The sequence below is a fragment of the Protopterus annectens genome, chromosome 7.part0, assembly GCF_019279795.1.
Source record: "Protopterus annectens isolate FY-2018-M chromosome 7.part0, PAN1.0, whole genome shotgun sequence".
NCBI lineage: Eukaryota > Metazoa > Chordata > Ceratodontiformes > Protopteridae > Protopterus > Protopterus annectens.
The window spans coordinates 606,016,888-606,044,122 of NC_056739.1; the positions used below are offsets into that span (position 1 = coordinate 606,016,888).

The 27,235-nt window shown below is 41.9% G+C and overlaps 2 protein-coding genes across 5 annotated transcripts in view; both read right to left on the reverse strand.

Annotated features, from left to right (window-relative positions):
* Nucleotides 1-27,235, reverse strand: part of CLK3 (CDC like kinase 3) — a 1,797,083-nt gene that overhangs the window by 593,365 nt on the left and 1,176,483 nt on the right. The gene's annotated exons all lie outside the window — the stretch shown is intronic.
* The window catches only part of EDC3 (enhancer of mRNA decapping 3), an 886,050-nt gene that overhangs the window by 537,018 nt on the left and 321,797 nt on the right, over nt 1-27,235 (reverse strand). For both annotated transcript variants that reach the window (XM_044077200.1, XM_044077198.1), the window contains exon 4: nt 1,296-1,631. In XM_044077200.1, the coding sequence (XP_043933135.1) occupies nt 1,296-1,631 (336 nt within the window). The remainder of the gene's footprint in view (nt 1-1,295; nt 1,632-27,235) is intronic.

Here is a 27,235-nt window from a genome sequence, read left to right on the forward strand (position 1 = left end):
AACAGCAGACAACCGCAAAGTGAGGCAAAGACAAAAATAACTACCAACTATGGTAGAAAAGATACCAAGACAAAAATGTGGTAAAAGAGTAAAGGAGAACTATAACCCAAGGGAAAACTAACTTGAGCAGAAAAATGCAACAATATATGCTTATAAATTCACTCACAAAACCCTCAGAGCTCAAGAGAACGTAATCCTGTCCAAATCTGAAAAATGGCAGATGAGATCTGGAGTACTGCAGTGGTCAGGGGCATTATGGGTTAGGGAGGAACTTGAAAGTCGGATCGTAGAATCTATAGAAGATGGCAGAGTCAGATCCGATGGTCAGATCCAAACCCGCATGTTGAGGAACGAATGAAAATGACATCAGATGAAAGTTTATAAAAGATAACTGCTGAGGCTTTGTCCCAATGTCAGTATATGTGTTAACTCCTACTTTGTCATACAATGAAATAACACCAAGTCATTTGCTGAATCTCACTGTCAGCAAACTGAGTGTTGATGATGAAATCGACTGCCAGTGAATCCTTAATGATAAATTGATTGAATGTTATTTAAATAATTATGAGGATTTACTGCAGTGGACTCCTAGGACTTGAATAATGGCTCATATAAATTGCATGATCCTGTCATTTGGGGGAAAAAAATGTAAATTAAATTAGCATACCCCAAACAAAAATTATTTTTTTTCTAGAAAAGAAAGCAAATATCATGTTCCTCACTTAGTGATAAAGACTACTTTTTTTTTAAACCCCTAAGTTGACTTCAGTAATGCAGGCAGGCACAAGCAAGCAATACAAAAAATGCTGTGCTAAGTCGATCTTTCAGTCTTTAAAGTGTGTTTAAATCTTCTAAAACTGCCTGCCCCAACAGTGGCATCTGCTTTGGAGGGGGAGATGTTATTTAACACCATTATGGCTAAGTATCAAAGTACGTTGAAAAAACTACATGGGGGGGCAGTAAGACCGCTTTGCACTGTCGCTTGTGTTTCACTCTTGAGCAGAACCAGGTAAGTTTAACATACCAACTCAAACACGAGCTGGGCACAGGACAATGTCCTAGCATGGGTTATGTTACTGAACAATTTTGCATTGCAGGGCTGAAACAATGCTCACATACCAAACTATCAGTGTAAAACATGCAATACATGAATAATACTCCATTTTAAGAGCATTTACAAACCTTTCCTGTACAACTCTTGCAATCCACTTACTAGCACTAAAAAAACTTTATGGGCAAAGACTAGGATTTCAAATAATCTGTAGCAAGACAAACACGTTATAATTTCCACTTACCAGTGCAATATTCTTTACCACCATGTTGCGGTACTACAATCTGTCTGTATACAATTGGCTCTGACTCAATGATATTTTCATCATGACGGTATCTAGCCAGTTTTTCATTAGGTGTTCCTCTGGACCTAGAGCCATTCCTTCTCTCATGTGTGTCTATTTCTTCAAACACTGCTGCTTTGTCAAACAATGCAAGGTTGCCTTCAAAATCAAAGTCTGTATCTGGAATTTCCTCAATGTCATCCCCAAAGCATTCATCATCTTTATTTTTTATCTGGCCATTCTTCACTCCATTTTTCTTTGGGGTTGCCTGACTAGGATGCCGACTGCAAGCTGACCCTAAAAATAAACAAAACAAGTAAATACGGTTGTCTTTTAAAGGTACAGTAAAATGTGACACAATGATCCATCCTAGATGACTTCTGCATCTTGTTTTTCCATAAAAGCTTAGAAAGTAGCCTGTGAGGATAATGAACTTAACAGAAACAAATGTGACATATCCATACTATAAAGAAATTCAATGATCTAATGATGTTTAAGCTAGAGAGAAATCCAAAGCTTCATATCATTATGTGAAGATCTTGTACAGCACACACGTGCAAATGGCAGTTTCACAAGTACAGTGCGGTCTTAATTTTTGTAGCACTTAAAGAACAATGCTAAACCAAACAGCTCATGTGCCAGGCTGGAGAATCACTTTAGTTGTACTCTGCTTTTATCTCCCCTGAAAATTCATTCGTCAAAAATGCTGGGATTTACATAGTACTTCTGCTACACTTCATATCAAAGGGTAGAAATACAAGAACAGAAACTACTGCACACTTACCAATATGCAAAAAGTTCAGTCTAACTCATCTACAGCATAGTGACATAAGGCTTAACATTACTGCCATGAAGCACCTGACTCGAGTCAGACTGCCTTCTGTGCAGACTCTGCAGGTCTTTCCTGTGTCCTTATGAGTTTAATGGGTTTTTCAACTTCTTTCAACATCCCAAATGCATACAGCACGTCAGATGCCCCTCTAAACAATGGGAGAAAGGCAGAACTTTTATGTACTTATCTTCAGCACTCTCAAGTACAAAAAAACAGTTTAAGACTTTTTAGACTCTAGAAGGAGAATTGCCCTTTGAGATGCATCAACCTTGGAGTTGGTATGAAGAAGCATCAGGGGTGCGGGGGTGCAAAAAAACACAGGTACTGTGTCAATGAGTTAATTTTGACACACAGATATGTATCACTGAAACAGGCAAAAAAGTGACTACCAAATACAGCACCAAAAAGGCAGTAAAGCAGCAAATACGACAAACATATGCATCACTGAAACAGGCAAAAAAGTGACTACGACTGCTTTAATAAAAAGTTGCAATTGAAAACATTTGCCATCTCTCTACCCTTCTTCCCATATTACTTTTGTATCTGTGAAGCCACTGGAACCAGACCCTCAACCAATTAATCCCTCCTTAAACTAAACCAGTTCTCTACACAAAGTAACTATTACTATTAGCTTAACTACATGCTCAAAAGTACTACTCTAATTATCTCACCTGCTATCATCCTCCATTCAAAACTGCCTTCTTGTCAGAACAGACTATGCAGTCTTCCTCCATCCCAATTAACTGATAAAATTCTGAAAGCTGAGTAAAATCCTGATAAAGTAAGCTTGTCTAGGCTAACTAAAAACATCTTTTCCATTAATTTCACGCTTGTACTCTACCACCAGTCACCTTCTTGAATATCCAAAGTACTTTCCACCTTTTATTACAACAACTTTCTAACAGCTTTCTCAACTGCCCCTATATAACACTAGTAAACAGGTGCAGGGTAGATAGTCACAACCAAGAATAAAATAGTAAGAAAAATGTCAATGAGAATCCAGCAATGGTTCAAGATAAAACTTAATGTATGATTGAGCCCTTTTGTTCCACTGAAGGAGACTTCGTCAGAATGACATAACAGACCCAAACCGCAACTTTTATACAAATGAAAAAGTTCAACTATTGGTTCTCCTGGGAATAATTAGACATTAATTGAAAGCTTCTTAAAGGTACACATAATAAAATAAAATTTTAAACATACATAAAACATTGCATTCATGTAGTTTAAAAGGTGCTATATCTTGCTTTGACCATAGCACAGTTTCCATAATTCCTTTGGCAATACCGCAGCCCTTCTTACTACCACTGACAGCATTTACAACAACAAAGGCCTCCTGACTACTGCTTGTGTATTCATTAACATGACTAGGGACTTTGAAACGGTTAATAATGACTTCTTATGCAACAAGCTAATGTTGGAGACAATACCATTTCCTGGTTTTCAAATTAAAGAATAGATATGCCAAGTGCTTGCTAATAACTCCCTCTACCATTGGCACATTCAGTACTGGAGAAATCAAAGGTTCTGTTCTAGGCCCCCTGCAATTCACTGTTCATAAATGATCTTACACTACACCTTCCCAGTCTTAAAAAGGTCAAGTATACAGATGAAACCTTTCTTATGAAGAGAAGTGAAGTGAAGCAGCAGATAATCTTCAGTTAAAGCCCCCAAAATTTTATCATGAATATGTGGGTGAGCTACCGATAAACTCAGTTAATCCTCTGCCTCTCAAAAGCTTCCCTCCCTAAAGAAAATCATTCTGAAGGATAATAAATCCTATTCTCAGTGTCACCAAAATATCTAGGGTGAACCCTTGATCCATCCTGCCCTAGATACATCCAAAAATGTAAGTCATACAGATTTATTCACCAGTAAAGTGCTATAATAGCTTGAACTCTGTTTCAGGATCCCCACTTTCTTACTCCCATTGCTACGACAGCCACTGGTAGAAATGTCCTGATTCTGAACTAGGAAATGGCCTGCTGAATAGTTCTCCATTCTTTAAGCAATACTCACAATCTTCAAACAAATGAAAACTGGCAGGTCTAAACTCCTAGCAGACCAGTAGATGCATCGCTGCCCTGTACTGCAAAACTTTAAAATCAAATGGCTGCCTACTTCCATCTGTACCACTCTTTCTTGACACTCCTTTCAAAATTCTAAATTTAGGTTACTGCCCACCTTTGAGGTACATATATCCATTAGGAAGCCAAATTACTTTCCTACCAAGGAGACATTATCACTTTAATGAAACCACCCTTCAAAACTGTTACGGATGAAACAGCCTTCGCAAAGACTGATCCTGCCAGCTGGAACCACTCACCTACTGATGTAAAAATATTCAGTCCTCATATTTCAAAAAGGCTTCAAAGGCATTACTTGTAAAAGGAGATAGAGAAGATGAGTAGTCTGGGGGACCAGCTTTGGCCACAGCAGAGGCGCCCCACCTGCAGCTGTGGCAAATTACTAGCTTCTTGGGTTGGCAAAGGCTGTTTAATTTTTTTCTTTTTGTGGCTAACGGAAGGATGGACTTTGGGAACAGCAGTTTGTACCACAGTCAAGCAGAAAATAGAACCTATTCCTGAATAAACTAAACAGCACACACCAGTAAACATTCAAAAATAGTGTTGTCACTTTTCCCAATAAAAACACAGTAAAAGCACACTACAATATACTTTACATTACTTTTTGATGCTGGGAGACACAGTTTCTTCACAGAAAATGAGGAGTTATGTATTTAGCACAACTTGGTATCCGTGTTGTTCGTTATTCTTCCTCACTGATAGGTCTCGTATGATACTTTTCCAAGACTTTGGATTCTAACCTCAAGCTACTCTCTCTTCCTATAATGCACTACAGTATCCCTAAGTCCTCAGATTGAGTTTGCTGCCTACTGATTTTTAGAGAGAGGACAGAAAAAGAAATATTAATGTTTAAACCGAGAACATGACAATACCTATAGCATCCATATCCCTCTAAGAATGACCAGACTGGGAGGGAAGGTAAGAAAGAATGAAAATGGACAACACAGATGTCAAGTTATGATTAAGTACATAAGTCCTAAATCTGATGTCCTTTTCATTCTTCGTCACTGATGGGTCAGAGTCCCCAGCTATGTTAACTCTTGGAAGGTCCTCAAGGAAAGATATGCCAGAGCACTGTCAAAAGAAATAAGTCCTATTTCTAGAGACAATGCTCAACCTGTAATGTGTCACATGGATACAAGTCTTAGGCCAAGACTGCGACACCAATAAGCTCGATAGAACCTTTGGGAAAAGGTAGATACTCTAGATCTGAACCTGGTACAATGGCTGAAAGATGACAAAGCAATTCCAAACCATTTAGAAATAAAACAATGAAAATATGGTCAGCTGTTAGAAGGGAAAGGAAAAAAAAACTGATCAGACTTTATGAGCTGTTTGGACCCATGAGGAAAGCCATAATAGTGTATTTACATGAAATCAAGTATATTGCGTTAGCCACAATGTCTGACCCTGTGGTTACTTTAGTTATAAAAGAGGGATTGGTCCATAGGGATTTATGGAAAATAATGCAAGTGGGCTTGGCAAACAAGGCCCAACATTCTGAAATTCTTTTCTCAATGTAACTGCAATCCAGAATTTTCTGTGAATGAAAATCCATTTGACAATTTCTCACTGGTTCAAGGATTTCTGTGTCAGTTTCTGAAGTTTAGCTGTGAGATCCAAAGGAGAAGAGGTGACTTACACAGGAGATCTAAGTAATCTAAGCAGCAAGATTCCTCTCAGGAGTGGTTTAGGTTCAGAGTAAATAAGTCGATATAATTGCTAATGAAAACTGAATAATAGAGAAAACTCACCTTCTCATAAAAAAATAAATAAATTACTGGCAAGAAAAGGGAAGGATGGCAGAAGTAGTAGCTGAGAAAAGACTAATGTGCTGATTGTAAGTGCACTGGGTAAAGTTTCTATTTCCTTCTATAGGCTGTTTTAGAAGAATTCTTCAAGAAAAGTGGAAGTTAGACTGTACCATAGTACTTTAACTGGAATTGGAGAAACTGTGTGGTTAGCTCAAAGGTCTAGAAGACATTCTTGATCTTCACCTGGGGAGAAAGGAGATCCAGATTAAGCTGCTGAATCACTGGTGGATGTAGCAGATGAAATCAGGAGGAGAAGGGGGGGGGGTGGAGAGTGCCCTGCCTGAGAATGCCAGAAAGGGGCAATGAAATAACAGAGGTCAGAGTGCCAGCTTTATGCAGAAACATTGGGATCAAAGACAGAAGAGGGGTAGGCATACAGGAGGCCTTCTTGAAAGCTTAGCAGCATTAAAAGGACAGCTCTTGTGTCTGAAGGATTACAAGTAACACTTGGTCTTCGAAGTGGAAACCATGAGGTTGGATCCTCTCTCACTTAATATGCACTCCCACCAAAGCTGAGGAGCATCTGAGAATATAGAAGAAAGACGAGAAAGGGAATGGCTTGCTCAAAACAATGTCCTCTGAATGGATCCAACAGAGAAAAAGAATAGTGTTATCAGCCAAGCCACTGAAGACGATGAGACCAGTAAAATTAACACTTCTTTAATAAAGACAGTAGATTAAACACTTTTGTTCACAATAGTTGGATCTTCATCAGAACTTAGTGTTCAGGGCGCTGCAATTGCAACACTAAAAATGTTGTCTATATTTCCACCTGCATTTCCTGCCCTGTATTCTACATTTATTTATTATTATTTTATTTATTTATTTACATTTGCTAACCGGGAATGTCCGACTGGACGCAGGTCCATTTTCAGCGGAGGCCCGGGGAGAAAAGCTCCACAAATTAAAATATTACAGACATAGTTACAGATGAAGAACATAGTACATATATTCAGTAGATAACTAGCATCTGTTCTATCCACAAAATCATAGCACACATTAACAATTGTTACAATAAGTTACTGCTATATAATAAGTAGACAGGCATGGAAGTATTAGAGCTTACTGTAATCAAAGGTAGTTTATGGGGTGGTAGATGGAGTAGGGAGAAGTTAGAGGGGAGAGTTACAAGGGCATAGCCAGCATGTTTTTAGGTGTTAAGTAAAGCTTTGAAGTGGGTGCATGATGGTAGAGAGGTTATTGTGGGGGGAGGCTGTTCCACAATTTGGCTATAGCGCTGGAGAATAGTGCTTCTCCAGCAGTGTTATTGGCTCTAGTAACCTGTAATTGATTTTTGTTGCTGGATCGTAGTGGTCTGGTGGTGAGATACGGTTGGAGTAGACACTGGAGGGATGGGACCTTTAGAAGATGGTTAACCAGTTTGTGGGCGAGTGCGAGTTGATACCATTGAAGGAGGTGAGGGAGTTCTTGCCAACCTAGTTCAGTAAGTGAGAAACAGTGGTGACTGTGGTAGGATGCCCCGGTGGCAAATTTGGCGATTTTGTTGTAGCAGGTCTCGAGTTTATTTAGATCGCATTGCCTTAGGTTGGTATATATTGGAGAGGCATAAAGTAGGGTGGAGATAAGGTGCGAATTTGCAACTGAAATCCTAGCTGTTTTGGTGAGGAGTTGCTTATTTCTGTACAAGGCTCCTAGTTTTTGGTGGACTTTGTTTATGGTCATGGATATGTGAATGTCAAATTTGAGACAGTTGTCTATTTCAACTCCTAACAATTTGGTGTGATCTGTTGGGTGGATAGTGGTGTTGTCTTTTGCTGTGATGTTAAAGTGAGAGCTGCTTTGAGTATGTTTGGTGGGTTCGAAGATGAGGAGTTTAGTTTTGTTTGAGTATTAACTGGGCATCAGATAGCCAAGTTTCAACAGAGGAAAATGCATCCTGTGTGACCTTTTGCAGTTCGGTTAGAGACTGGACTGAGCAGATGATGGTTGAGTCATCTGCATATTGTACGAGTATGCCATTTTTCGTGGCAGAGGCTAGATTACTGGTGAAAATAGAGAAGAGTATGGGTCCAAGGATGGATCCTTGGGGAACACCAATAGAGACAGGTAGTTGGGGAGAGATGTCATTTTGCCATACAACAGATTGCTGGCGGTCAGACAGGTAACTTTGAAACAAGTTGGCGACTGATTGAGAAAAGGATAAGTTATTGAGTACAGACAGGAGTCGTTTGTGTGGGACCGTGTCAAATGCTTTAGATAGGTCTAGGGAAGTAAAAGAGGAGAGATGGACATTGTTTTTATGGTGAAGGATAGTGTTAGTAAAAGAGAGTAAGGCAGTGGTGGTGCAATGGTTTGGTCGGAAACCATGTTGAGTATTAGTAAGGAGGTAGTCTGAGATTTGAGAGGGAATGCATCTCTCTCTCTTATATTGGAGAGGGGAGATAGAATCACTATGGGGCGGTAGTTGGTTAGTTCTGTGGAGGGGCCGCCTTTGTGAAGGGGAATGATGTGTGATATTTTCCATAGTGTTGGGACGTAGCATTCTGACAGAGGTTGGTTAATTAAGATGGATACTGGGTAGGCTAGGGCGTCAGCTGCAATTTGTAGGAATTCACTTGGGAGGTTATCTACTGCTAATTTTGTGGGTTTAAGTTTAGTTAAGAGTTTTCTTATGCTGGAGGTAGGAATGGGAGAAAAAGAGAGGAGTGTGGGGAGATTACTGGGTGAAGGTGTGGGGTGTAGGGGAGGGGGGTTGTGTTGTCTTGCTAGTGATAGTACGGTTTGTGTGAAGTGTGTTGAATGAGGTAGCAATATTTTCTGAGGAGTGAGGAATGTTCGGTGTAGGGGTACTGATTTTACCTGGGTGTAGGATGGAGTTTATGGAGGTCCAGAATTGTTTGGGGTTGTGTTGGGAGGAGATGAGGGCAGACTGGTAGTATTGGATTTTGTTCTCCTTTATTAGCTTTTTGACTCTACTGCGTAGTTCTAGGAATTTCTGTCTAGCTGAGCGGGTTTTGGTTTTGCGCCAGTGTTCCCAGGCTTTATCTCGGTTTTTCATTTCTGACCTAGTGGTTTTCTGTAGCCATGGGGAGGGTTGGGCTTTGGTTCTGGTAAGTCTTATGGGAGCATGGTTATTTAGGATGCTTAGGGAGGTATTACTGAAAAATTGGACTACGTCATCTAGGCTGAGGTAATTTAGAGGGTGCCAGTTACATTCTTTGAGGGATGAAATGAATGTGATTGGGTGAAAGTGTAGTTTTTTACCTATTTGACGGTAGATGACAGGTTTAACTTGGTATAGGTGTTTTGTGAGCAGGAATGTTGGGGAATGATCACTGAGGCTATCTGATAGGCAGCCTGCTATATAGGACTGGAGAATCTTGCTGACTAGTATCCAATCCAGGGTATTGTGCTTGTTGGAGTTTTACTTATTCTGGTTGGTGACTGGACTAGTTGGTTGAAGCCAAGAAGGTTTAGATGCTGGGTTGGATGGCTGCCACAAAAGGACTGCCCATCAATATCGAGGTCACCTAAAATTATGTTCTCTTGAGGGAGATGGTGGGTAGTCCCAGCTGAGGAGGTTTTCTAGTGGAGGGATATATTGACCAGGTGGAAAGTAGCATCCTATTATGTTGATGGTTTTTATTTTGGTTTATTTTCAGGTTGGTATACATTATTTCTTCATTGGCAATTTGGGGAGCTGATGAATTTTGAATCTGGATGTTTAGAACCTGTTTAAATATTATAGTTATACCACCTCCTTTCTTGTTAAGTTGGCCTAGTCTTAATATGTTGCAACCATTAGGGAGGATTTGCTCATTGGTAATGTGAGGTTTTAGCCAGGTTTCTGACAGGATGATTATATCTGGGGAGTACAAGTCCATGGTGGCATGGAGTTTGGGGACTTTGTTGGCTATATTTCTGATATTTAGGCTTAGCAGAAGATCATCATTTGGTTTTCTACTGGCTGGAATTTGGGAGATGTGGTTATTAGTCTGATTATTAGAAGTGGGGCTGGAGATGGAGGGGCCAGGGTTGGGTGGATGTCTCCATTGAGGGCAAGTTTTGATATGCATGAGGTTATTAGTTTTATCAGTTTGTGAAACAGTTTGCATTTTAGGGAAACTATGATTGAGTGCAGTCGGTAACAGATGTGGTGGGAGGGTTATTTTGTTAACTTGTAGGGATGCATTTAGTTTTAGTATTTTAGTTGATAGAATATGTGGGGGATGCATAGGGATGGGTCTTGAGTTAATGGGAGAGGAGCAGAGTGAGAGTGAGTCAAGAGTGATGGAGTGAATAGTTGTATAGTGGAAGTTATTGAGTGGGGGTATAATGGAGCTTTGATAAGATGTAAGATATGCAAGGAGAGGGTATGCAAAGAGTATAAGTCCGGTATGCTTATTCATGTTAGCAGAAGAGGATGGGGTAGTAGTGGGAAGATGGTGGATTTAGTGTTGGGAGTAGTGTTGTGGTTGGTGGTAAAAATGATGGGAGGGGTTTGTTCTAATAAAGGTAGTGGGTGGGAATTGGGGGCAGGGTGGGGAGCGAAGCTGGCAGAGACCTGTTAGTTGCTCTTAGGAGGGGTTGTGGGCTTGAAAACAATCAGATAACAGAGAATACAGTCCTTTATATAACTTCTGTCCTATGCATTTCTAGTGGGGGAGGAGGGTAGGGACTAATTGCAGGAGGAGTCCTGTGGGAGTGACTGACAGGTCTCTCAACCAGATTCTGGAAGATGGGCAATTCAAACAAAAACAAACAAATCAATTGACTCAAACTGCAGGTAAGTGATATGGAGAGAGTACCAACAGAATAGATGAACTGCAGTTAAGTAAATGCAGTACAGTTCAAAGGGGGAAGTAGACTAGCACAAATTATTTCTGGTGTTACTAATACTGGGGTAGTGCAGTTTAGTTTGGAAGTGGATAGCTATTGCCATACAAAAATAGTCTAATATTGACTGGTCACTGATGAAACTGGGGAAAAAAAGCAAAGTTGGATGTAAAAGTCATAAATAAAAATTAAAAATTTTGCCTTGCTACTCAGAGAGAGGTACAGAACCCAGCAGTCTGTCATCAACTAGAGTCTGAAATGGGGTCTTACAGGAGTGGAGTTAGGAAAACTGGGCTAGCTAGACAGGCCTCTGCAAGTGTGCATGCTTTAAACAAAAAAACCTCAGTATATAAAGGCATTAACATTAAGTCTTTACGTTGAAAGTTAAGACATACATTGCATTTAATTTGAAGAAAAGCCATGTTTGCAGAGAAGCCTTTGTAATATTTTCACTGGAATTGCACTTCAGCAATAGTACTAAACTGAGAAACCACAAAGCGAGCCGACACCACAAGAACAAGGATAAAATTTAATGTTGAGCGCTTTCGTCACAAATTACAGTTGACTTCTTCAGAAAAAACAGAGCATCTCCCCTCAGCTCCTTAAATACTCATTACAAAGACATCAGTAACAGATGTGTTTTGAACACCATTTACATTTAAAGATACGGACTCCCTTTTTCTTGCATACAAAACTAAAAGTCTTGTTGCACTGCGTATGGTATCTAATGTTAAAAACTTCAAATCTAAGATGTTAACATATGTTATATGAAATAACAAGTTCTAATAATAATGTAATAATGTAATAATAAAAGTTGACAAATTACATAAAGTTTGCTTTTAATTTCAGAAAACTAGTCAATGATACCATTAACCCTCAATTGCCATAACAGTTCTTTATATTCAAGTAAATATTCTATAGGGCCTCCTCTCTCAACAACCATAAGTTGTTCAAGTACTGTGAATTTGAAATTGTGACCTGGGTAGGTACTGACATGTTTGGCCAGTGAATTTTTTAAATTCACTTTCCTAATGTCATATAAATGCTGGTAAATACGTGTTTGAAAGGCATTCTTGGTTTTGCCCATGTAAAAACGGGCACATGTCTACAAATACCAGCATATATGACATTCTTACGACTACAATTGTACTTGTGTAGTAATTTCACCCATCCATAACCACGCTATCACCTTCCAGGATATATTTGCAGTGGGTACACTGTGTACATTTGGACATTCTCCCTTGTTCTCCTATGGTATTACCACCTTTTTTCCTCTCTAAGATGTTTTTTAGCACAGATGTCCTTTCCATATACAACCACTGGGGCATCCCCAATTCTCTCTCTCTCAAGTCTGGGTCCCCTGACAAAATAAATCAATTCTTGAAAACAATGTCCCGAATCAATGGGAACTGATATGTATAAGTTAATAGAAGGCCATGGTGGAAACTACCAGAAGATGAACTGCTGTTCTCCAATGGAGCACACAATCTGGAGATGTCAATCCCGACAACGGATAGAAGTGGCCCTCTAGTCTCTTCTTGGTCACTTCATCAAGTAAAGATGTCACAAAATGCTGTGGATAACCTCTTTGTACCAACATCCTCAATAAAACATCCCTTTCTTCATAGAAATCTTCGAGCTTACTAATCATGCGGGCCAATCTCACTCCCTGACCTTTAACAAGGGAGCGTTTTTGATAGACTGGGTGCCTGCTATCATAGTGAAGGAGGCAGTTTGAGTAGGTTGGTTTACGATAAATAGTACAGCAAAATTGTGCAGTAGCATAATCTTTGCTTATCGTAATGTCCAAATAGTTAATGGAATCTAAATGTGTTTCCATAGTAAATTCCAAAAACGTGGTGCTGGAATTGAGGTACAGTAAAAAGTCATACAACTGGTCTTGATTGCCATTCCATAAAATCAGGATGTCATCTAGATAACGTCCATAAAACTTACAAAATGACATCCCTTCAGATGGAAAAACCTTAGAAAGTTCCCACTGGGTCAGGACTAGGTTTGCAAAAACTGGTGCACAGGCTGCACCCATAGCAACCCCTGTGCTCTGTTTAAACAATTGGCCCTCATAAATTACAAAACTATTCTCTAATACAAGTTCCATCAATGTCCTTAAAGTCAAAATTTTAGTATGCAAAAACTTGTTCTGGCATAGAAAGCCATAAAACATATCTACAACTTCATCATGTGGAATTACACTGAATAAGTCCTTCACATCTATTGTTGTAAAAATAATATCACTACTAAAGTATTCCTGTTTTATTTTTTTAAGACAATCCCAGGAATCGTTGATATGTGAAAAAGGACCTAAACAATTTGTAAGTCTAGGAATTTTGCAACTGAAAGGGTCTTAGATCCTTTTGCATCCACTATTGGTCTTAAAGGTGGATGTCGGATGTCTTTATGGATGTTGGGGATCCTTGGGTGTTTTTGGGTGCAATAATTGAATTCTGCTTCTGAAATTTGATTATTCAAAAGCAAATCCATTAATACCATATCCACATGTCTATATGCAATGTTTAACTCATTCCGGGAGACCTGCTGATACCCGTCCCCCAATAAATGACATACTATCAATGTATCTTTCTTGGTCCATAACCACTAGTCCTCCCCCTCCCTTATCCGGTTTCATAACCTGGATTGTTTTGTTATTTGAAATACTGTTAAGTAGGGAGATTTCTCCATGTGTTAAATTAAGTGGAGTGGTACAAGATTTCTTCTTGGAAAAGTTTCTGATATCATTCAAGCATATTCTTTAAAAAAGTTGAATGGATGGGTGTAAAGGAGGGTTAACTGTACTGGCCTTCCCACATACCCCACCTAAGTTGCTTACTTGGTTATCTTCCTCCATGGTCACACTGAAATTCAACTTCCTAGTGTAGTACATTAAATCTAGCAGTGTATTACATTAAATCTAGCAGTGTATTTTCTAGTTTGAATTTCCTCAAGGGTACAAAATTAAGCCCCCTTTGAAAGAGGTTTGCCCATTCCTTAGTTACTATTACACTGTTACACTGCAAATATATCTTGGAAGGTGACAGTGTATTCCTTAAAGGTTATGGATGGGTGAAACTACTACAAAAGTACAATTGTAGTAGTAAGAATGTCATATATACTATTCGTCAGACGTGTGCCTGTTTTTACATAGGCAAAACCAAGAATGCCTTTCAAACACGTATTTACCAGCATTTATATGACATTAGGAAAGTAAATTTAAAAAATTCACTGGCCAAACATGTCAGTACCTACCCAGGTCACAATTTCAAATTCACAGTACTTGAACTCCTCACGGTGGATGAGAGAGGAGGCTCTATAGAATATTTACTTGAATATAAAGAACTGTTATGGCAATTGAGGGTTAATGCCAACAGTAATCCAGGATTGAATGACATGGTGTCATTGACTATTTTTTTTTTAAATTAAAAGCAAACTTATGTAATTTGTCAACTTTTATTATTAAATTATTAGAACATTTTATCATTTCATATAACATATGTTAACATCTTAGGCTTTAAGTTTTTAACATTATTAGATATCATAAGCAGTGCAACATGACTTTTAGTTTTGTATGTAAGAAAAAGGGATTCTGTATCTTTAAATGTAAATGGTGTTCAACACACATCTGTTACTGATGTCTTTGTTATGAGTATTTAAGGAGCTGAGTGGAGATATTCTTTTTTTTCTTAAGTCAACTGTAATTTGTGACGAAAGCGCTCAACATTAAATTTTATCCTTGCTCCTGTGGTGTCAGCTCGCTTTGTGGTTTCTAAGTTAAGTACTGTTTCGTTTGGACTTCAGCAATAGTACTTATTCAATTTTGGAGGGTGGGGAGGGGTGCACCTGCAGCCCAAGATGTTTAAACACATTGCGTTTAATTTGAAGAAAAGCCATGCTTGCAGAGAAGCCTTTGTAATATTTTCACTGGAATTGTACTTCAGCAATAGTACTTACTCAAGTTTGGAGGCAAGACCACCATGAAATTGCATGACAGGATTATAGAACACAACAGGGACATTAGAAATGCAAAGTGTATCAGCGTCCTTTTCACACACAGTACAGAGTGTACAAATTTAAATAGTTCCTATTTATTGTTATTGATAGAGTTTTGGCCAGTACAACAGGGGATGACGACCTCGATCTGCAAATCAAGGAAACTGAATGGCAATTAAGACTCAATGCCAGGGTGAAACCTGGTATTAATGACCATTTCCATCTCAAGTATCCTGAAAAAAAAGAGCAAAACAGGTTTAAATACAAGCTTTAACAAGCCTGAGTAAATGTAAACAGTTTTTAAGTAAAAAAAATTAAAAAAAAAAAAATATTTTTTAACAATATTTAACAACATATACACCAAGCTTGCGTGCACCAAAAACTCTTGAGCTAAGCTGCTACCCGCAATGCCTTTTACTCTGTTACTTCAGATCAAGTTTGCATGCAACATATAGAAGAAAAAATAAGTCAGAGGCCATCTCTGTGCAGAAATCCTATGACACCACAAAGACCCAGAAGATCCGCCAGGAACTTTTGGAGGGGGTTGGTGGGAGGGTGTGATGACTGAAAGATCATCAACAACTCAGATGGAATGTTATGGTAAGACATAATTTCTTTATCTGAAGTTGTAATCTTCTTCCAATTCATCACTGATGGGACAGAGTCCCCCAGCTACTTGGAGAACCTGGGTGGCCCTTATGGAAGAACATTCCTGAGAACCATTGAACCAAAGGACGCTCTTCCGCTGGAGATCAGATCCAATTTGTAATGTTTGATAAAGGTGTGGGGCTTAGCCCAAATGGCAGCTGCACAAATGTCATCCATGGAGGGCTGAGATCCAGAATGGGCCTCCAGTCCAGTTTTCTTTTTGCACCAAAAAGAATCTTGAGTAGAACCCTGATCTGGAGGGACCTATTGGATGACTCGTTTTTGACATAGCTTTCGTATTTCGGAAGCTGCCTCCTCCCTTTGACTGGGTGGAACATTGGGAAGGGAATTCAGAGGTCTTGGGTAAGATATTAGGGGAATATGGTAGCCTCTAGTAACGATTCTCTGCACCCACTAATCATTTGTAAGAGAGTCAGGCAGCTTGGCGCAGAGAAAAACGTGCCCCGACTGCTTCCAGAGGAAAGCAATCGGGCAGCGCCTCTGGAGCGCTGATACGGTCTACCCGAGAAGGAATCTCTGGAGCCCTGGGTTCTGGGGACCCCCTCTACTCTGAAAGGGGTGTCTTCCATTATTGGAACCTCTGGAGGAGTCCTCACCATGTGCATCTCAGAAAGGACCTTGAGACTTCATGTGCCACATCCTCCCACTCCTCTGATTCCTGGAGAAGGAATGCTGAGGTTTGGAAAAGAGTAGGCCAACGGCAGACAAGGTCTTCCCATCTTGCTCGCACCTGGATAATGCATCCTTGACCTTAGCACTGAACAGTGCTGATGGTTCGAAAGGGGCACTTAAAAAAGAAGACTTGAAGAAGTCTGCGAGGTCACAAATGCGCATCCAGGCATGGCGTCTCATGACTACACCTGCACCCACAGCTCTAGCTGCTCCTTCAATTGCTTGTGACAGCAATCTCATGGATGAATTGGATACTGACTCTAGGGTGGCAAGTTAGGAAGCAACTTTATCTCGTGCTCTATCTGATAATTGGCCCGCGAGGGGTCCGGAGAGTTCGGAGATAAGATCTCTCTGGAGCCTCGTAAAATGTGCCAAAAAGTTCAGAGACCTAACTGCAAAGGTCGCTGATGCAAAAACTCGCTTCCCCTAACCTGTCCACTGCCCAGGACACACTGTTGGGTGGGTGAACAGCAGGACTCTCTTCAGCAAGGTCCTTTTTCGCGGCTGCCGTCACCACCATAGCGTCCACTGGAAAACCTCTAGACCAATGGGGTTGATCCTCTGGAGGGGAGAATACCTTGTCTGATGATCTGGGGATGGCCTCAACAGAGTCCGGGTTCTTCCATGCCCGCTGCACAATGAGCTTAGCCAACTCATCGGCAAGGGGGATCACCCAAAAAGTAGAGGGCAGAGAACGAAAGGCCTGGAAGAATACAGATTCCTCCGAGGAAGGATTGGAGGGCTTCCAGTCACCCCTCTGTTTCAAGATTTCCATGTCGTCTCCGAAGAGACATAGTCAGGGGGTGACCGTGGGGATCCTTCCCCATCATAGTAGTCCATATCTTTCATGAGGGACTCCTCTGGGGAGTCCATGTGTTTCCTCTTACACACCCATTTCCAAGGGGGTTCTTCGGTGGGAGTATACGAAGAATACTGAGAAAGGGAAATACCCTGGGCAGGGGTTTCCTGGGCCTTGTGCTCTCAAGAGTCCTGGGGGGGTGGCCTTTGACAGCTGCAGCTCAGAAGGAACTGGGGAATAACCAACGTAGGAGGAATGCTAGAAGCAAGCACCCTCTCCATCACCCAGAAAGCGAGCCCGCCCGAAGAGTGGGAGCCCAGAACCAAAGAAGACAAAAATCGGAACCGGGGTCACACCCTGCTCCATAAGGACGGAGCCTCAAGCAAACCGGGAGCGGTAGTCACCCTCAGATCCAAAGTCAGGACCAACAACACAGTCGGAACCGGAGGTTCCAACCTCCCCAAGCATGAGATTGAGGGAGGGTGGGTTCTGACGGAACAGACACCCAAAGGGGCCCTGGGGTTTCAGACACTGTCTGCACCAAGGAAGGGGGTCCTCTAGAAAACGTTGGACATATAAGCCTTGGAACAGAGGGATCCAAGGGAGGAGAGCATGTAGGGGGTCACTGGAGTAATAGGCCCAAAGCCTGGAGTGGGATAGGGTCTAGGCAAATTTGAAATTCCCCTGGCGATCAGCAGCTGGTCAAAAAGGCGGACCACATCCAATTCTGAAAGGCTCCTGGTGAATCTCACCGATGTCCCTGAAAGGGAATCAGGCCAGTCCAAACATATACGTGGTTTTATTACTTAGTATTTTATTCTGTCATTGCAGCAGTTTTAATAATATTGATGTCATTCATAGACAAGTACATTATTCATGAATGCATGATGTTACAGGAAATGATGTCAGTCTGTATTTTCTATTAATGTGACTGCTGTGGTTGTTTTATTTGACTCTGATGATGCCTGGACTGTAAAAGGTGAAAGCCCAAGTCTCTGGTGATTTTATCTTATTAAAGAGAGTTTCTTATGCAAGAACACGTTGGTTTGTCTTTACTTTTTCACTGTATTTACCACACTGCTTCTGCATTTGTGGCTGCAGTTCATTTCCAAGTTATCAGGGAATATTTGTATAAAGCAAACCAGGATGCTACAACACTGAGAGAATTTGAAACTGAATGCAATTTCTGCAAAAACCTATCCAAGACTGGCAATTTTCAAATCTGACAGCTGTGTTTAACACCTAGTTTAATACAAAAACAGACATTAACAGGTATACAAAGAAGCATTTAAGTTATGCTCAGAAACTTCAAATAAGGGGCTCTACAATGCTGATAAACAGGAAGTGTACACTTATAGCTAAAGCCAATACATAACAGGATGAAAGAATTAAAGGGCATGACAGAAAAAAGGATATTACAAAAATATAGATTGTAAAAGAAGCAGTTCACTTTTAGGATAAAAGGAACACATAGTTACAGGTTTAGACACCAGTAATGCCTTTGATAACAGGTCACAGCTGTGGGATACAGAAGTTCAGCCGAAGATTTATGGTAAAGTGTACGGAAAGTTTATGTTTCATCATATTATAAGCTTATAGCAAATGGGAATATGACGAAAAAGATTACAGAAAGAAGGGTTACCCTCTATTCATATGGTTGGCTGCTATGGATACGAGTTTCATCATAAACCATATATGCGCAGAACACAGTCACAAGAGGGAGATGCAAGTTGCCCTACTATTCAGACGCAAGTTTGCTGATATTTTAATGATGAAAAATATTAGCTAAAAAAAGTTATGCAAAAGCTAATGAAAATATAAAAAGCAAAGGACCGTGTGAACAAACAGAAAAAGTAAAGGTTATGCAGACAAAGGATACCTAAAAGGAGTAGAATGGAACAAAACAGAGTTAATCACATTAGGGATGGAATTTGATAAAGAGCCAAAAACGTATAGGAAGAAAATAAGGAATGAGCAAGACAGGTAGATGGCTAAAACTTCTCCCTTTCCTCAAACAATGTAGGCTTTGGTATGGAAAGGAATTAAAAATTCATGTAGTAGAGATTAATATGAAAACTAGAAATATGAAACAAAGCTAATGAATGTGGCATTTATGGGGATCAAGAATGAACCCATCACTTAGGGAAATTGTACACATAGCTGAAAAAGAGGGGTTTCTGGACATATTCAGAGATATGACTAACAAAGTCACATGAACCAAAAGAAAGAGCACAGCAACCAAAAACTATAGCAAAAGCTGTAGTAAGTAGTAAACCAAGAAAAGGCACTGTCAGTTACCAAGAAGAATGAGGAAGCGTACACTTTCAATACAAGTATTTTATTAGCTCAACACAAACACCAAACATGATTAATCGACCAATTCAGTGCCAACTTCACTCCCTTCTCACCCCCTAAAGGGCCCATATCAATACCAAAAGATTGCCAAATTCCAGTAATCACGGCCACACAGGTAGAAACCGCACTCTCCAAAGCTAAGAATACAGCATCCATGGGATCAGACGACATCCCGGGCAAAATGAACTGGCACCTCACCTAAGTGTCATGTTTAATCATAGCCTCACCACAGGCTTTGTGCCCACTGAGTGGCGCACAGATACAGTTATTCCACTCCACAAGGGGGATCCACCTTGGATCCCGGGAACTACCGTCCCATCAGTCCGATGAGCCTGATCTGCAAGGGCATGGAATGCATTATCATGGGACTTACAAACAAAGACATTGGCAGCCTTCAAACACTGGACCCCACCCAGTTTGGGTTAGTGAAGGGCCGATCTTGTCTCCTGAACCCGACTGACTTCTTTGAATCAGTCTCCAGAGCTGTAGACGAGGGTAAGGCAGTCCCACACAGCCTATATGGACCTCGCCAAGGCCTCTGACACCATCCCCCACTCTGGAACCATAGATAAACTTACTAAGCTGGGCATACATCCCTACGTCACTCAATGAGTTGCCAACTGGCTTACTGACAGAACCCAGACTGTAAGTTGCCAACTCCAAATCCAGCTCCAGACAAGTGGAGTACCACAGGGTTCAGTCTTGGGACTGCTCTTGTTTGGCATCTACTTCTCTGAAGCACAGGCCAACACTAACGGACTCTGGCTAACAAAGTTCGCAGATGACTGCAAACTGGGAGCCATTATTGAATCCCCAAATGATGTGGATATTCTACAAAAGGGCCTTACAGAAACCGATGCTTGGTGCCAGAGCTATGGGATTAAGCTTAATAACAAGAAATGTACAGTTATCCCCTTTGGGAAAAAACATGTACCCATGAATTACCACATAGGTGGCAGTACACTAAACACAAAGTGTGATGAGAGACTTGGGGACACAGGTGTAAAGTGATCTCACCTTCGATAAACACATTGCCACAACAGTCGGGAAATCCTTCTATGTGGCACACCTCATCACCAAGGGCTTTTCATACAGAAAAAAGGAGGTCATTGTCCCACTGTACTCATCCCTCATTAGACCCATAACAGAGTACAATGCCCAGTTTGATATGTACCTCACAAGACATCTGCATTAGCTGGAAAGGCCGCAGAGATACCTCACTAAAAGAATCGCAGACCTAAAGCAGATGCCCTGTGCTGACTGTCTAAAAAAAACTCCAGCTATACTCTGTGGCATACCGTTTTACTCAGAGGCGATCTCTGCTTAACATACAAAGCCATGTCAAACCCTGAGCTGTTGGACATGCTCCACTTGAAGAAATCCCAATCCCTCAGAGCCACACGCTCCAGGGATTTAAACCTTGTCATCACAATAAACAAAACATGCTGGAGGGATAGGTTCCTGACCCAGAGACTCCACATACTCTGGAACAGACTGCCCCATACATGTCAAGCAGAGCACCTCCTTGGCCCTCTTCAAAAGGAACCTTGATGATTGGATGGGAGATGGGAAATTCACCGCAGGGATCACATCAGTCACCCTGCTAGACAGGGGTCCAGGGAAGTAAATATTGTGGGAAGAAATATCCAGGGAATTGTTATGGCTAGGCTTGTATAGGCCCTACGGCCGATAGCCTAGTACCAACCTATGAACCTATAATAAGGTGCTGCATAGAATACTGTACAAAAAGACTACATATAAAAATGACAGATTTTGTGAACAATTGCTTACAAATTTTACAAATGCAGGAAAAAAATGAAAAATGATTTGAAGAAAATTTTGGGAGACTTGTCTATATCAAAGTGTTACGCATTTTATGAAGTGGAACATTTTGACCTTGCATAAACAAAAAAAAAAAAAAAAAAAAAAAATCAATATTACAGAGCTGGAATATCGCATAAAGAAATGCTGAAGCTCTTTATATACAAAATAGAGCATTAAATAATGCCAGTGAAAGGAAAAACGAAGAAAGAGGAAAAAAAGTAAATGGAAAAATAAGTGTAGTACTGAAGGCAGTACTAGAAGCTGGAGAGGTTTGGACACTCCCTTTCAAACTGAAGAATCGGTTTTACATTCAGGATGTATCTTGTGTTCTGTGAAAACAGCAAGGAGATATGGGATCTGAACAAACAAGCAGATTTAGACTGAAGCCACCGACATTCTGTCCAACAATCTTTGCCACCAGACACCAATGTAATAAGTTACTTCCTTCTACTAGCTTTTGCTTTAAATATTTCTGACTGTGCGTGACTGTGGTCATAGTTTCAATATTGACGTTCTCTGCAAATAGTACAATTGTGCACACTTATCATAAATGTAGATGTTAGAGTGCATTCACTGTTGCAGTCATCACATTTGGGTTATCCCTGCCAGGGGAGCCCTCGGCCAGCCCGAATACCAAAGACTTAGTATTTCTGCGTCGGTTGCTGTCGCTTGATGACTGACGTCAAGTTGTCAGTAATATAAAGTAAGGCAGCAGACACCATTACATCAGTTTTTCTTGCCCTAAACTGTCAGGAGCCCCCAAGTAGGAGGCCAGGTTCTGGTGGAAAAAACCCCACTAGTGGAAAATAAACACCAAAATGTCCCTTGTAAGGCAAGGAGAGAACAACAAGTTAGAATGGTAATAAAAGGAGAAAGAGAAGAAAGGGGGATGGAGGGAGGGGAAACGAGGACTGCAACAGTGAATACACTTGAACATCTACATTTATGGTAAGTGTATACAACTGTACTACGTTCATGTTTCACTGTTGCAGTCATCACACTTGGGTTGATTTCCAAAGCTGAGAAAAAGGATGGAGGCAGTCAATGAAACTAGGGGCTGGCTAAGATGCCCTGCAAGACTGCAGAGGCAAACCCCACCCTGGATTTGGAGAAGAGAGGCAGGTGGTAATGCTTGGTAAAAGTGTGAACAGAAGTGCAGGTGGCAGCCTCCAGGATGTCCTTGGTGGGGACTCCTCTGAAGAATGCTGCAGAGGTGGAGGCTTCTCTGGTGGAGTGTGTTCTGACCCCCTTGGGGGAGGCTTTCCATGCAATTTGTAGCAGAAATGGATGCAGTGTGCTATCTATTTGGAAATGGTTTGTTTGGGGATGGCTTTGCCTTCTGCCCCTGTAGCAAAGCTAACCAGCAATTGATCAGACTTTCTGAAGGATTTAGCCCTGTCTAGATAAAATCTGAGCTATCTGTGCACATCTAGAAAGTGAAGAATCATTTTCCCCCTTGTTCTGGGATTAGGAAAAAAGGTGGGCAAATGAATGGTTTGGTTGAGAGCCACACTGGACACCACCCTTGGTCATGAAAAAGAAGTTATTTCTTACCATAACATTCCATCTGTGTCGTTGATATTCGTTCAGTCATTACTGATGGGATACAGTCCCCAGCTACCTTTATTCCTGGGAGGCCCTCATGGAAGGACATTCCTGAGCACCACTGAACCAAATGAAGCTCTTCCTCTAGACGCCAAATCCAATTTATAATGAGTGATGAAAGTATGAGGTCTGGCCCAAGCTGCAGCTGCACAGATGTCATTTAGAGAAGTTCTAGAATGAAAGGCAACATAAGTTGCTATTGACCTTGCAGAATGGGCTCTTACAGTTCGAGTTAAAGGGATGTTGTGCTTTTTGTAAATAAATGTTACAGTCTTTGAACCATTTAGCCAATGTGATTTTAGAAACGGGACTAGGTCCAGAAAAGGCCAGAAATAACTGATCTGATTTGTGAGAAGGTCTCGTTCTGTCCAAATAAAAATGGATTTGTCTGTGAATGTCTAGGGTATGTAGCCAATACTCTTCTCTATTTGAATGATTGGGGAAGAAAACTGGCAGGTCAATTGTTTGGTTTATAGACAGTTCAGAAATCTCTTTAGGCAGAAAGGATGGATTAGTTCTTAGTGATACTCTTATCTTTATGAAAAACCAAACAGTGGCATTTGATGCACAAGGCCTGGAGTTCAGAAATACGTCTGGCAGAAGTAATGGTGAGCAGAAACAAAGTCTTCCATGACAGAAACTTGAGGTTGCAAGAGGATGCTGGTTCAAATAGAGGCGCTCTCAGGGTTTTTAACACTAATGACAGGTCCCAAGGCTGTGTTGGTTCTCTAAATAGGGTGTTTCAAGTGAATCACACCTTTTAAGAAAGTTTTGTACAACTTGTGTGACATAAGTGAGGAATCTCGGTAACCGTTGTGAAAATTAGATATAGCAGCCAAGTGAACTCGAATGGTAGAAGCTGATAGTCCAGATTGAAAAAGATTTGAGAGGTATTCCAATACTACAGAAACAGAGCTGAGAAAGGATCCATACGTTTTTCTTTTAACCATATGGTAAATCTTTTCCACTTGCTGAGGTATGTTAGTCTGGTGGAAGATTTATGACAGGCAATAAGTATGTCACGCACTGAGGAAGAAAGGTCATGCTGCCTGGCAATCACAGGAAGTGGAGGAGCCAAGCTGTGAGCTTCAGGCTGGTCAAGTTGGGGTGAATCAGGTTCTGCGGAAGACGGAAAGGAGGGCAAGAGGAGGAAATGCATAAAGTAGACCAGAGAGCCAATCATGGACTAGAGCAGCCCTGGGTGACTGTCCCAGAGGAGGGATCAGGGTGAGGTAGTTGCTGCTTTTGTGGTTGGTTGGGGAAGCAAAGAGGTCACAGCAAGGATAGCCCGTGAATGTGCATCATGGCCTCCCAACATAGTGGATATGATTTGGTTCCGCCTTGTTTGTTGATGTACCAGACTACTGACATGTTGTCAGACCGTATTGCAATAGTCCCTGACGGAAGGATGGAGTGAAATGCTTGCAATGCTAGAAGCATCAGTTCTAGGACATTGATATGCAGATGGACCTCCAGTTCTGACCAAGTGTCTTGAAGGTCTTTCCCTGAAACAATCCCCCCCCCAAAATCAGGGAGGCATCCGTGGTCACTATAGCCCTGGGCTTATGGGGGGTGAAGAGACAAGACCACTGTAGAGAGTTCTGTGACATCCACCAGATTAAATCCTGTTTGCACCTTTGAGTTGCATGAATTTTGAAAGACAGAGGATATTGTAACAGGTACCACTGGGTGAGCAGTAGCCACTGAAAGAGTCTCATATGAAGTCTTGCAAGGGGAACAATGGTAATAGAGACTGCCATCGACCCCAGCAGCTGAACAGAGTAAGCTGTGGATCTTTCTTGAGAAAGAATCGGTATCAATTGCTGTTTTATCCTTTGAATTCTGTGGTAGCGGAGAGATGCTGTGCAATTTCTTGTGTCTAGAAAAACCCAGATAAACTCTAGAGACTGAGAAGGGGTAAGACTGGACTTCTGCCAGTTTATGCAAATGCCTAGACTTTGTGTTGTGTGGAGAGAGTATGCCAGGGCTTCTTCCAGTAGATGCCTGGTGGGGGCGGTAATGAGCCAGTCGTCTAGATACGGAAACACCTGGAATCTTTGAAGTCGCAGTGGGCTGTGACTGCATGCACTTGGTGAACACTCTGGGGGCTGTAGAGAGTCCGAAGGGCAATCCTCGAAACTGGCAATGACTGGCTCCCGCACAGAAGCGGAGAGATCTTCTCGATGGTTTGTCCATTTTTATGTGGTAATACGCATCATGAAGATCTAGAGAGCACATCCAATTGTCTTTTTCCAACAGTGGAAGGATAGACTGTACCGTGACCATCCAGAATTTTTGTACCTTTACAAATTTGTTTAACAGACTGAGATCCAAAATTGGTCTCCAGTCCTCGGTATTTTTTAGCACTAAAAAGAGTCTTGAGTAGAATCCAGATCCTATCTGGTCTGGGGAGACTATTTGGATGACTTTTTTGTAGCAGCTTTGACATCTGTAGTGCTGCTTCTTCCCTTTAGTTTCTGAGGGGGACAAGACAAAGACTGAAGGGGATGTGACAGCCTCTGGTGATTATCCACTGTACCCAAGAATCTGTGGTTATGATTTGCCAGGCAGAAGGATACAAGGAGACATGCCCTCCAACTGCTTCCAGAGGTTCCAGAGGTAAACAGCTGGGCCGTCCTTCAGGAGCGCAGTTAGGGTTGACCAGAGAAAGAATCCCTGGAACTCTGGTTTCGCAGACCTCCCCTGCCCCAAAAGGGGCATCTTTCATCGGAGTTTACCCCTCTGCCCCTGGGGGAGAACTCGGCATGTGCATCATGGAAAATTTCTTATGTCACATCTTTCCACTCCTCTGATTTCTGGAACAGAATCTCTGAGGGGAGGAGAAATGGACACAAACTGCAGATAAGGTCTTACCATCTTCTTCGCATCTATCCAGTGTGTCTTTTACTTTGGGTAAAGCCGTGAAGGGGTCTGCAATGTCACAAAGGTGCATCCAGGCATGCCGTCTCATGACTATGCCTGCACCCGCCGCTCTAGCTGCTCCTTCCATGGTGTGAGAAATCAGGCACATGGAGGAGATGGATTCAAGGGTTGCTAACTGTGAGGATACTTTGTCATGGACCTCATCAGAGACAGCTCCAGCCAAGGTTTCAGAGAGCTCAGTTATTAAGTTCTTTTGAAGCCTGGTGAAATTTGCCAAAAAGTCCAAGGACCTGACTGCAAACGTCGATGATGCAAAAACATGCTTCCCTAGTCTATCCAATGCATGGGACTCCTCGTTGGGTGGATGGATAGTCTGGCTCTCTTCTGCCAGTTCCTTTTTAGTTGCGGCCACCACCACCATGGCATCTACTGGGAGACCTTAGGCCAGTAGGGATCACTCTCAGGGGAGAAGATTTTATCCGGCCACCGAGGAACAGCTTCAATGGTGTCAGGAGCCTTCCATGCATGCTGCATGACGAGCTCATCGGCAGGTGGAGTAACCCAGGAGATAGGGGGCCAGGCACGAAAAGCCTGCTGAACACAGACTCCTCTGAGGAAGAGTTGGAGGACTTCCAATCACCTCTCTGTTTCAGGATATCGAGGATGTCACCAAAGGACACCTCATCAGAGGGTGACCGTGGGGACCCTTCCCCATCATCAAAATCTGTGTTCTTCCATCAAGGACTCTACCGGGGAGTCCACAAGCTTCCTTTTGCACGTGCTCTTAAGATGTACTTCCTCGGAGGGAGGTTCTGGAGAAGACAATGCAGAATGGGTCTCCTGTGGGAGTGTGTCCTGAGACTCCCATGCCTGGTGTCAAACAGGAATGGCTTGTCAACTGCGGCCCAGAAGAGAAGACAGATTCCAACAGTATAGACTTGCCTACCAAGGCAAGGGCCTCTCCATGACCCGGAAGGCTGGCCTACCTGAGGAGGGCTGGGAGCCTGGAACAAAGCACGACAACCTCAGAACGAGGGGCACACGTTCAGTCCCCTGGTCTGGAGTCTCAAGAGGGCTGTGAAGCAGAGGCACACCAACTGCACACTTACTGTCCTGAGAAGTGACCAGTGGGACATGCAGGAGAATAGGTTGGAATCTGTGGAGAAAAAAATGACCTCCAAACGGGAGAGATGTCCTGGAGGTAGAAACTCCTCTGGCCACAAGCAGTTGATCGACAAGGCGCACAACATCTTGCTCAGAGAGGCTTCTTGCATAGATAGACCTGATCTTAGCTTGAACGAACGATGTCTACACCGAAGATAATAGTGCTGTAGTGGTAGTGTGCACCATCAGAGATGGAGCCGAAGGGGGGTCTGCACCATCAGAGATGGAGCCGAAGGGGGGTCTGCACCATCAGAGATGGCGCCGAAGGGGGTCTGCACCAGAGATGGCGCGAGAAGGGGGTCTGCACCATCAGAGATGGCGCAGAAGGGGGGGGTCTGCACCATCAGAGATGGCGAAGGGGGGGTCTGCACCATCAGAGATGGCAAAGGGGGGGG